At 32.5% G+C, this 13,499-nt stretch overlaps 1 protein-coding gene across 1 annotated transcript; it reads right to left on the bottom strand.

The window, feature by feature from the left end:
• Positions 1 to 4,196: 4,196 nt before the first annotated feature.
• Positions 4,197 to 12,210, bottom strand: LOC140743672 (galactosylgalactosylxylosylprotein 3-beta-glucuronosyltransferase S). Its single transcript, XM_073075116.1, has 4 exons — positions 11,924 to 12,210; positions 8,529 to 8,789; positions 7,983 to 8,253; positions 4,197 to 6,777 (listed from the first exon to the last, which is right to left on the bottom strand). The coding sequence occupies exons 1-4, from the start codon at positions 12,019 to 12,021 to the stop codon at positions 6,367 to 6,369; spliced, it is 1,041 nt and encodes a 346-aa protein (XP_072931217.1). The 5' UTR covers positions 12,022 to 12,210; the 3' UTR covers positions 4,197 to 6,366.
• Between the last annotated feature and the right edge of the window lie 1,289 nt (positions 12,211 to 13,499).

A 13,499-nucleotide genomic window follows, 5' to 3' on the forward strand; every position in this document is an offset into this window, starting at 1 on the left:
GGTCCAGGTGTCTTGAGGATATTACAGTGTGGAATCATTGTTGTGGAAAAATATGTGGTACTTGTCAAGAACCCCTTCCCCTATATACCTCACGTAATCAATGGACACCCACAAACCAATAGCGGCCAATGGTATAAATTAATCAATCTCATTAAAATAATGTACTCCTTCTTTGTACTATCAAATCAAAGTAAACAAATAGTCTTATAATGCCATGTACTTTCTGGTCATTAGCTGAATACATTTAAGTAGGTGGTGTTCCTCGGCTAATCAGTGTTTTATCAAAATAATCAACCCATATGAAAGTTTTAGCATTCATTAAAATACTATTTGGTTTCTTCATCTTACATACATAAAATCATAGATTAGTAAAGATTACTCACTCCTAACAAGAAAATATACCCAGTTTTGAGAATTGAAATAGTTGCGTAAAAAAGTTTTGCCACGTCTCCGTGCTAAAATGTCCCTAAAATATTTGAAATTATTATTATAAATTATTTAATTATCATGTAAATTACGCAGTATTAGTTATTTTTTCGTAAATTTTCTCTAAAAATGTTTTTATTTGTCAAGAATTCAAAAAAAGAACTTACTATAAAAGCCATTTGCGGCTTCATTCAATTTCAAGGCGGCAAAGTATCTTTACTAATCTATGCATAAATTTCATAAAATATAATCCCGAATGAAAAGAGTTGCCAATATCTACTCGTAAATAATATTTCCATCGGGACTACCCAATTGCTCTACATATAAATGATATAAATATTATGTATTTTTTTAGAAATGGTACCATATACAGCCATACTGACTTTTCAATTTAAAAAATAATATATTCGCATATTCGATTTCATGGACTTATTCTTTTTATTTAGCACAATAATGTATGTTCCACGTGTATTAAAAATAAAGATATTGTTCTTAATAATAATATGTTGAGTCAAGTGACAATGCAACCAAGCCTTATTAATTGTAAAATATGCCATTTCTCATTCACATTATCCTGTAGATAAAAATATCGTTAATATATAAATCCCGAGATAAAAGTTCAATACGACAACACTATATTAGAATAAATATTGCACAACGAGGTAAGTACATATTTCTTCATATGCTCTTATCGGAAAAATAACTGTTTGAGTACTCAGAATTATTGTATCGTAAAGTGAAATATTTTTGTTGATAAAAGTCGGACGATCCAAAAGTACATAATTATGTGACAGGCGGGTTAAAATAAATTACTTAAATGGGGAATGAAATGTACTAGTGGACAAAAAATTAGGCCACTTACTAAACTGACTGTCAAGGTTGTTTAAAAAGAACATTTTTTATAAAAGTTTTATTAATCAGAAACTTTTATAATTCAGATCAGATACGTATATTTATTAAAAAAATCTGTTATTATTTTTTGGTAAAAAAAAAAACTCTGAAAAAAGAATAGAAACCAGTAAAAATTGAGTTGGCCTAATTGTTTTACCCACTAGTATATAACTTAAAAAATGTATATACCGTGCGCTACATACATATAAGGATATGGTTAGATACTACTGGTGTACATGGCTACTATTATTTTCACTAATTGTATTACTACTACTCTTCTCTAGTCAATTAAAATCCAAAACTCTAAAGTAAGATAGATAGATTTTGATCTAGGATTTAAGGTACATTATAGGATTAATATATAGTTTATTGTCCACAAGTTATAGGCGAAGTAGTAGTGTCAAGACATAATAAATTTAATAAGTTATCAATAGTTAGAATTTGAATACTTATTAGGATTTTTAATGAAATTTCTTTAGATAAATTAGACTGAAACTTTCAGAAGAATAATAAAGAATTAGTTACTTATCAAAATCGCTTGGTGTAAAGACTAGAGTTGGCAGGATAGGATTTCATGATAAATTTTATTTATGAAGATCATCACATCTACCGAGAGATTCATTATCAATATTATGTATAGGTAGTATTGATGTTCTGCTGGTTCGAGAGTGCAGGGCAAAAACATGTTATACGGCCGTATAACATATTTTTATGTTTTTTCTAAAATTAGTTAATATTTATAATAATAATAATAAATTTTAACTAATTTTAGCCTACCAAAGTTCAAAATTCGCCAATTTTGCTTAAATTAATTTTGAAAGTTTACAAGAACACAATTTGACGTATTATAGGACGTATTATTGACGTTATAGTTCGCCCAATTATGGATTTAAACTTTGTATCGTTCAGCCTGAAACATAAGTCAGAAAATCATCATAAACGAATAAAGACATTTAAAAATAATAAAAGATTCATGTTTAATGAGAGTGTCTAATAATAATTATTTTTTATCAGTGAATTTAAATAAAACGAATTAAAATTTTAGTAATGCAGAATCACGTTAAAATTAGAATTATCACAGTACAATATGTCACTATTCCACTTTTTTCGCCCTACACTCTCGGTTTGCGGCAATATAACTATTTTACATTACACCTGTCCTATCTACATAATATTCAACAATTCAAGGCATCGCTTATGTATCGGTCAAGTAATAACAGTACTGTGCCATCAAAATGCACTTTTTTAAAATATTATTTACTTACCTGTACATTAACTTTTCAGGATTATGTAGTTAAACAACCTATCGTCTAATGCCACCATAAGAGTGCTAAGCTCGTGATTGACAAATATTAAAAAATACACTTGTCAATAATTTAATAGGCATATTTTGTAGATTTTTCACTTACTATTACGTCATTACATTACATTTTTTACGTCCGTTATTAATGTATTTAATTTCACTAATCAAAAATTGAAGTATCTCCCTTTATTAATGAATTATCTATCCAATTTTACTTACTAAAAATCGACATTTGATGATTAGTTCGTAGTAGATTTTGTCAAATTTCGATCTTTGATAAATAAAAATTAGATTGATTATTCATAACGGTCGTGTGGAGAAATTATCATGTTTTACTCTTTGATAGATTGACTGGATAGATTGATTTTTAATAACATATATTGTGTAACAAGTTATGTAGCAATTGTGAAGTGCTATTCAACATTCGTAAGTGATTTTTTTCGTAAGTAATATTAATAATAACAGGATTTTCACTTCAAGTTTTCCGTTAACAAGTCGGCACTCTTAGACAACGTTATACAAATTATGCGATCTAATTATCTTCATCATTATAAAACACAACACTTTGGTTAAAACAAGTAATATTATTTAACACAATATCACTCTAACTAAAATCACTATTGGTTCTACATTAAACATAAATTATGTAAGACACAATTTAATAAATTCATTAATGCCTATCTAAGATCACACAGTATTCAATATCATATTCACAACACTCGATACTTATATAAAGGGATACCACCCATATCGATACGATCCATAGTATTATTTTATGTTTAGAGACAATCTAAAACAACTAGACTAGTACGAAGCAGTAGTACGAAGCATTGTTGTAATATTCAAGTGGAACGGCCAATAGAAGAATCCTTTTGCTGGTCATATGGTTATGGATATCATAAGGTTATTTTGACCCATGCAGAGCATGATTATCTATAGAACGCAACTTATGTTACGTTACTATGATAAAAATGTGACAAATGCAGTAAGTCCAGAAAATTTTTTAAAAGTTCAGAAACACGCACTAGGGATGACATCTATGAAAACTGGATAACGATAATGAATTACAAATGAGGCACGCAAGTCCACCGTTGTCGACCAATTAAACGAATATTTTAACCAATAGTACTCACGCGTTACTTCTTAATGGGCATAGAAATTACAAATGTGATATGTCACTTGCATTTATTTGTACTGCATTATGGTAGGCCTCCACGTGTTCACATCAACGATTGTATCAGGTGGACTAGATTTTATTTAAGTCATTTTCAATTGGATTTTTATAGCACACAGAATTTTAAGTAAGTCGAATTCAGAATTATGTAACAGGGATTCCATGCAATGTATTCAGAACGTTAAAAAAGATATTAAATTCGATTAAAATAATACGGTCAATGGGAACACGAACGATATGCGCATATAGACACCTGCATTAAATCGGAAGGAACGTGACAACTAAAAGGAACCAGTGATTCCGACAGCAGTACTCACAAAAAACGGCATAAACGTTGCTCCAATGAGACTTACATTCTTTGGTAATAATCGATCTTAAACAATTTTTGTTATAATACCACACTTTCAACATTGTAAGTGGGTAAATATTGTCAGATTTTGATTATTGGTCGATAGAAACTGGTTTATATTATTTGTAAATAGTGTTGAGATGTCCACAAGTAACCAGAAAATGTCTTTATTAATATAATAAATCTCAATAACTTAATACTAATTTATTTAGTTTATATAATTTATGTGATATACTTAATATATTAAGAGTGAATATAATTTATGAAAACCATTTTCTTACTCGAGGTGACTGCATTGTTTTATTATTATGTGTACCTAAGCTATTATTATTATTGAAAAATGTCCAGACTTATCGTGGCAGATTTAATAAAGATTCCCTTCATGTTCAAGAAGGTGAACACCCTCTACACTCATATTCCTTAACTAAATTATCTTTAAAATACAGTTTTGGTAATTGAGATTATTTTTAAAATATTATTAAAATGATAAATATATAATAAGAATTATCTGATTTAATATTATTACAATAAATATGTAAAGACTATAGCATATTATATACGAGTATATTGTGGCCAATAGATATTGTATTCTTGAGGTATATTGGTATCTTAGCTGCCAAATGTTTTTATTGATTTTATTACCTGGTTGGACTTATATAGGAACGTCGTCTATATATTAGTACATTCCTAGACCTGGATAAATCAGGAACTATTAGGAAAAAATGGCTCGATTGTTTTATGGAAAAACGTCTGTATTCGTATAGACAAAATAACTTTTCTTCAGGTCTTTCATCATTTAAATGAGTCTATATGTGCGCCAACGAATTTGAAATTAGTATTTTATGTAGCACGCTTCTTTGAGTAAATAGGCCCTATTTATAGATACAGTGTTCAGCATATCGTGTCAGACAAAACCTTTTTTCTATACAATACTTTACAGACACGGCCCGTATCTTACTGGTCGCGTTACAGAATATATGTAATAATTATGTCCATACACATTATATAGGACTTTTTCATGCAAATTTATACAAGTTCATAAAAAATGTGTCTGACAGGTATGATTTAGGTATACGACCGTCGGAGTAATAAATATTTATAATTAATAATATGCATACACGTAGAAAACGCGGCGGGCACTGTTACACCCGTCCGCGATTAACGTATTAAGATTACTTTACGACACCGATGCAAAACACGCATAATAATGACTGTCACTTAATCCTAGCCTGTCAACAACGATTAACCTAACTCACCTAACCATTAACCATCTGACACAATAAATAACAGTAATGATAAATACTAAGTTCCTCATTCGTTTGTAGTGATCACGTGACACGAAGGTAGCTTTAATTTTACGTAAGTGCCACGAACGTGCGCGTAGCTCCAAGCGTCATTTCAAACTGATAAACAAAGCCACGAATTCAAATATTCATTTATACATGACCGCCGTATTCCTCAATGAATCCACGCCAGTGCAAATTCGCTCTTAGCAATTCGTTATCATTGGCAGGGTAAATCAATAACTTTCGAATACAATGTCTGACTATGTATGTAGGTCGTACGTTTGTTAACGCCGGACGCTGACGCTTGAAGCACGGAGCGATATTTCTTTCGGCGCGTGGACTCAGGTTAAAGATATGCGACTGCGATAGAAAACAACGAAAAATTACTGTGAAATGCATATATCACAGACGTCTAATATATTGTCAATCCAGTGAGAAATGACCGGATTCCTGAATTTCATCGCAAATGCCTATACTGGTCTTATTTCGCTGTCCGTGGATGTGGATAACTGAGTGCGGAAGTGACCTTCCGTGGAAAAAGGTTTGCTGCGGAGAGTAAATTCTTGTGGCCAGTAATTTCGATAGGGGTTGAAACTGACTGACAGTGAGGCGATGCTCTTGATAGAGATGAAGTAATAGCAGTCAACAGTATGATGAGAACTGTGCAGAATTACATACTACTACTGTGAGCAGTAGGGTCTAAAAATATTTCGATGAACCACACTGGCCAAGTGCCTAAATTGATGACACACACTTTTGAGACCATTTTTGTTTTTTTTTATGATCTCATTGGTATGCTGCTTTACTCACGATAATTGAGCAAGTGATAATTAATTTCTAATACGCACATAAAAATAAAAAAAAACAGAGGTGCTTGTTACTTATCGCTGTCGCATACCTCAAAAACCACCTTTGTGAATCACATGTTGTACATAAATTACTGCAACCCGCTCAGTGTTTCGTACGTTTTACGATTGCGTGTTATGTACGGCCTGGTACCATTCCTAGGATTCAAGCTAGCCATGCCTAGCCTAGACGTTTCGGTGAGCAAATTAACGAAACTTTGATACTTTGGTATATTATTAATTCTTTTCATATTAATATGTAAGGTAGGCTTCTTGAATTTAACAGTTTTAGTGTGCCAAACGAGTATTTCGGAACAGTTCGAAGCTAGTGGTTCAATGTCTTCCATTTTTAGACCTAGACTAACCAGGAACCTGTCCTCTTCGTGGCCAGCGATGAAGGGCATGGACGCTGACGGCTTCAGAAACTCCAAGTTGACAGCAAACCCAGCCATATCCACTGGGAATGTTCTTGCACCTGGCCAGGAGTCGAAGAAGCCAACGACCTGGAATTTGTAGATGAAATCATAGATTAGTAAAGATTACAATAATATATATACTTATATATGTACTTAGTAATATATATAGTTATGATTAGTATAGTATTGTATAGAAAAAAGGTTTTGTCTGACACGATATGTTCAACAGTGTAATATAAATAGGGCCTATTTACTCAAAGAAGCGTGCTACATAAAATACTAATTTCAAATTCGTTTGCGCACATATAGACTCATTTAAATGATAAAACACCTAAAGAAAAGTTATTTTGTCTATACAAATACAGACACATGTCGGTATTGTTCCGCGTAAATTACACCATGACAGTCATTAAATGGCTGACACATTTGTCATCCGTTTAAGCCATTTAATGGCTTCCTTGAATTACAAGGCGGTGAGATATCTATACTTCTTATCTATGGATGAAATGTTTATTTTATTTTATATTAAATATTGAAACCCCCATAGAAACTAACTGTAAAATCATTATTGGATTCCATGATATAGCCATTGAATTGTAAAATAATAAATGGAATATATAAAATTTGGCCTACGTATTTACCTACCTAGTTAGCCTACCAGAAAAAAATAGCAGTATCAGGACTAACACCATTCTGACTTCCAAAGTCCTGCGATGTTTATATGAGCGGCATTAAAAAGTTCCGTCAGCTTCTGTCCAACAGACTCCTTGTAACCATAGAGTACGTACCTAACTTGGCTAATCTAAGTCATCAGGCTTACCACAGACTTTAATTTACATACAATTACGTAGCTCGTATGCTTAATGCCCGTACTGTAACATCCATCCATACAAGCACTGTTAAGTGCACAATGACCGACACACTCACACACACACACACCCACACACACAGTCTACCACATATGCAAACATACCCATCATACACATCATTCACCTACTCATACACTCGCATACTTACATGTACATTGTACATGTACACACATGCACTACTACACACACGTCTACTTGCATTCACATTAATGTTTATCGTTAAGTCTTCCACGGGAGGGCACTGTAATTCAGGTGGTGACCTGTAATTCAGGTATTTCTTACGTACAATAGGCAGCATTCTCTCACTACGTAAGGTTTAAGATATTCATATGCTGTAATCATGCAATTTAACATAAGACCTTTCCTGTGAGAGAAATAAACTATTTCCATTTCAGCTCTGGTGACCTAAGTAATAGAAATTACCTTGCCCTCCTTAACGACAGGTGAGGAGACCCCATAACCGCCAATAAGGCCAACGGGGAACATGGAGACCTTCTTAGTATTCCGTATCTCATCGAAAAGCCGCAAGTCTACTGTGTTGTCGTCGTCCCCGAAGTAGAGGATGCCTTCCTGTACATTGTACTTCAGCCAGTTAAGTGCGGCTCGACGGTTGGAGACACCACGAGGAAAGTTCGATCCCTTGTATATGTACGGCTTAGGGCTTGATATGTGAGTGAAGGGGAGACCGCTGCGACTGAAACATGAGGGATTGAATGGTATTTCATGTACTACAAATTAAATGCGATAACTTTCCTATTTCAGCTATCATTTGTTCAATAATGTGTGTCACTTTTATTTATTGATATAATATAATACAGAATTTTACTTGAACTAAACCAAAGATGCATTGCAGTACCAGAGAACTAAGGTCGCTAAGCTTTACTCTCAATCAAATATTTTATACAATCATATAATTAATACAATAATTTGAATTAAGTACTAATTAAACATATAATGATATGTTCTTACCGAAGGATACTTAGGACTTCATTCGAGCACTTGGGTTGGTCATCAGCTACGATCCAATGTATTCTTGGTACATGCATCAGAGTGTGGGCGAGTCGTGTCAGTTCAGGGATTTGTTCGGGCCTCGGATAAGTAGGTGTTACATAGTAGATCATCTTCAGATCAGTACTGTTGTTGATGTGGAGTCTCTCATCGATGTAGTTCACGAAACAAACCTTGTCTCTAACTGCCACTGGAATGCCCTTACTCTCCTCAATGTCAAAACTGAAAATTGAAATAATCAAGGAATTACTTAAAGTAAATCATCACTATTTAATTAATATCCATTTGTTAGGCAGGATTTTCTCAGAATAGGAAGGATCCAAATCATAATACCCCTCTTAATCCAGCACTGGTCAAGCATGGATTCATTGATCTTTGTGGACATATTTTTCTTAAGAATTCTCAGACATAGATTTCCTCCAATATTTTAGAATGTTGACATTATGTATAACATAGGATTTGAATCACAAATGTACACCATAACCAACTGTAGTACGGTTAAGCCAAAAGTTTTTAAACACATTACATGCAATGCCTACCTTTACGATTAATAACTTTCTAGCATTCCTAAAACATAATTAATAACCTTTATGAAAAAACAGCAAAAGTCAAAGAAAATTGTACTTAATTCAGAAGAACATAAAGTGTATGTTATCTGTATCTGAAATAAGCTGACAATAAAAGATCCATTTAAATATCAAATCAGCTCTCGCCCTCCAAATAACTTTTATGCCCCCAATAAAGCTGAAACCATTCTATCTTTAGTTGCACTAGTTTCCGGCAGGAGGTCGAAAATCGATCATTGTCTTTGTCGTTATATAAGACTTTAATCTATTAGCGTTATTTTATTTTTGGTTTTATGACACAAAGTTGTAGATAATTCAATTTGAGACTGTAATTTGCTGTCCGAGAAATAATTTGCCTGATAGAACGTGAAAATAATTGGCGCTTCTTTTTAGGCTTCCGTACCCAAAAGGTAAAACCGGAACCCTATTACTAAGCCGCTGTCTGTCCATCTGCAACAGGGCTCTATGTCTTCAACCGTAATATATAGATGCTTGAAATTTTTACAATGTATACACAATGTATATTTTTACAGTGTATTTTACATTTACAATGTATAACGTTAGCCGCTGTACCAACAAATACTAAAAATGAAAAAGTTGAATTTAAAAGGGAGTCCAAATACAAGAAATTACTAGTAACACCATCTATGTTTACATAATATAATAAGTTGTCAGCGCACACTTAATACATCACACAACAGAAGTATACAGAACTACCAATAGACAGCGTTACTTGCTACATTTATATTGATACAGTGTATATTGCATACGAATAAATATTGTAAGAAAGAATAAAAAAATACCAATAAAATAAATACCACAAAAAATAATGAACAATTGGTAGTATGGAAGCCTCCATGTGCGAGTTAGACTCGTACTTGGCTAACTATTAAGATTGCGGCCAAGGGACAAATTAAATTAAGGTTTACACTAAGCCCCCTTGACATCCAAAATATGCTTCTGACAATCGCAACCCAAATGCATACGAACTTAATCATAATTTATTAAATTCATACATTTATTATTTACCTTTTCTTTCAATTTAACAATCGTCATTAAAGCTTCACTTAGTAAAACCTACCAAGACAGAAACAAAGAAACACGTTTGACAACCAAAAGACGTACACAACATATTCTTTACTGCTTTATCTTAACCTATTTACACATTAATTTTCAACAACTAGATTACATGTCTAGTTGTCCACTGGATATTCCCACTGCATAAATTAAACAATGTTTTCTTTGAAGTCAAACTACAATATGAATGTAATTTAAAAAGAATATTTTACAGACCTATTACATATGGCAAATTAACTTGCATACAAATTGCTATCCGTATCGAATGACAGGTAATAGAAGTGATTTGTATGAAAAGAAAACTGTGGATATGCTTTTTGTGATATTTCTGGCTAATACCCGGCCATACTAATCTATCCAAGTTTTGTCTACCAATGGTCTAGCACAGCTTCAAATGTCGATCTTGATAGAGAAAGCATTACCACATTATGGATTGATCATTAATAAGTTTCATAAAATGGCCATTGATTATTCTTGCTAATTGGCATAAAAAGATAGAGAAGAAAATTATTTCTTACAGTCGAGAAAATTCTCTAGATCTTAATTAAATTGGATCAACCGTTTCATTTTCAAAGATAAGCCCATATAAGCCCCAGTAGCACTCCCCCGTTCAATATCAAAAATATCTGTTTGAGTTTACCTGGGATTTTTTTTAGACTGCATAATTTATATTTTTCCTTACAGTAAGAACTTTTCATTACAAAAACCTATTCCATGGTATGTAGTGATTAACACGATAGTCAATAGCCAATAACTATATACAGAAGGCTCTAATAGTTCTTGGGACCAAATCATCATCATCACCTCTCAGATTGAGAAGGATTACACCATAGTCCACCACCAAGTGCGAATTGGTAGACGTTACCGGTACCTTTGAATGTTTTTTTGTAAATTTCTCAGGTATGCAGGTTTCCTCACTATGTTTTCCTTCACCGTTTAAACAAGTGATAATTAATTTATAATATGCACATAAATTTGAAAAATCAGAGGTGCATGCCTGGGATTTGAACCTCGGACCCCTTGATTGGGAGGCTGAGTTTCTTAACCACTAGGCTATCACTACTATGCTTATGCCGCTGCATGCCTATGGTGATACAAACCTAAATTATTCTATGCTTATCATAAGAAGAGACTAAAAGGGGACTATAAGGTGGCTAAAGTGTGAGCTCGAACTACCCAGCCAGAAACTGAGGGACAACGGTATTTGCGGCCGAATATTTTTGTAGGCATACAAAGGAAGGTGGAAATAAGGGTAAAGCACAGTACAATTAAATTTGATGAGCTGTTGTAGATTTAGCATCTATACAGATTTGTAGACAATCAACTGGTCACCCTACCCTCAGGTACGTTAACCCCCTCACAAAAAAATCCTAGATTCATCCATACCACGTTTTCAGAACATAATTCAGGAAATTGATTTTTACCATGCAAGTAGTATGTTATATAAAACATAATTTCCTTTACATTACTATATCAGCTATATTGTTGTCAATGTTTTTTTTTATTATCTACAAATAAATTCAAAACTGTATTAAGGTAGCCTAAGGTGTTCATGTAAGAGAGAAAATGTATCTAATTATTTTAGAAAATTTAATTTAATAGGGATCATTTGTGTCCCTTAACAAGCTTTTGTAAATTTTTAATCACTAATAATCTATGAGCACATAGGAAACATGATCTACATATTCATATTATATGTTAAACAATGCTTACCTCAATATCCTATCACTGTTCCAATTAAAGAATAAATACACAGCACTACAAAATAAAACAGTGATGAAGGAATATTTAAATATTTTAAAAGCCTTCATTTTTTATAAACCGTCTAGTACATGATTATTTTACAATACGGCATGAGATCGCAAGCGAGTAAATATTATCCACTACCGGAGATTACTGCCGTACCAGACGAGTAGTACAGTAAAACAGTAAAATAATAAGTAGCCTGCTCGCAGCTCCTTCGTGTTTTCAGTTTTGACAATTCTGTAATCTATATTCACTGCGAATGAGACACAGAGTGACATGACAGCCAATTAACGATTCGCTAATGATTTTTTAATAATACATTTGCTTTGCCTTGGATTCCTTCTTTTCGATCCAACTTAATTTACTTTTTTTATTGATAAATCTTTATGACTAAAACTGCGTTCATTTTTTTATTACTACACATTAACTTATGATCGCAAACATTTCAATGGAAACTTTTGTTAAATCGTAAATAATAAATTAAATTTGTACACTAATCAAATTAGTAACAGGATATACCTACATATAAAAGAAATACAAAAATATAAAAAGTCTGCCTTATTTTCCAAAATACCCTAAAAGAGAAAGTTAAAAGATTAATTTTACTGAGCTTCTTTGTTTGCTAATATCTTCATAATTTAAGTTTCACTCATCAAATAAGGCTAGTTTTTAAACACAGCTATTAAATGACCATTATTTTTAAAAGAAATATATTATTACACATCCATAAACGAATGTGAATGTCCTGCTTTCGCATAAAGATTAATGAAACCAATTTCATTTCTCTTTGAAAACTGGGCTCAACACATTTTGAAATTAATTTGCTTCGCCGACAAACATAAAACAACCGCCAAGAATATGCAGATGCTACGTTAGTAGATATTTAACAAGACATTCCTTGCTGTTAAGTAATGAAATACCCAACAACCTTCTTTTTCTAAAATATTTAAGCATTACGTTATATACAGCGGATACGATTTGACTGTGGTATGTGTGCAGCGAAATCAATAACGCGGATATCTAATTATAAAAAAAAAATCCGTCCCGTTTACACTTTACAAGAGGGTACCTGTTTTATCATTTTGTTTTGGTATAATTGTGTTTTTGTGTAAGCCGAGAGTTCAGTTGAAGATATCTTCGATTATGATCATCATTGTGCTTTACGTACCGATGATAATATTATCCTTCTATAAAATAACAGCTACTAGGTTCTACGAGGCTTTACTTTAAAAGATCATCAATAATGTATGATATTATTGATTTAGGTATTTTAAGTTGAGCGTAGAGGCGGTAGAGTTGAAGGTTGGTAGTCGTGACATTCAATGGGACATCGTAAACGGACGTTTATTAAAATTTTACGACATTGTTCTAGTTCTAGTAGTATTTTAAAAACGACTAGTAAATTTTTAAACTGACTGATAAATCATAAGTTCTACATTCTTCGAAGTATGTAGTCACAAGTGGTAGGTATAGGAATATAATATTTAATATTTTCAATTATGATAATGTTAATAATTTATTTTGTATACGACATAATCTAAAC

This window comes from Epargyreus clarus, unplaced genomic scaffold (assembly GCF_041222505.1).
Source record: "Epargyreus clarus isolate Ecla_fem2 unplaced genomic scaffold, WU_Ecla_fem_2.2 ptg000007l, whole genome shotgun sequence".
Lineage (NCBI taxonomy): Eukaryota > Metazoa > Arthropoda > Insecta > Lepidoptera > Hesperiidae > Epargyreus > Epargyreus clarus.

Excerpts from the sequence above, each read along its gene's own strand:
- LOC140743672 (XM_073075116.1), bottom strand. The coding sequence starts at position 12,021 with ATGAAGGCTTTTAAAATATTTAAATATTCCTTCATCACTGTTTTATTT. Across the intron at positions 8,790-11,923 it reads AACAGTGATAGGATATTGAG|TTTTGACATTGAGGAGAGTA; the intron begins GTAAGCATTGTT and ends TTCAATTTTCAG. Across the intron at positions 8,254-8,528 it reads GAAGTCCTAAGTATCCTTCG|TCGCAGCGGTCTCCCCTTCA; the intron begins GTAAGAACATAT and ends CTCATGTTTCAG.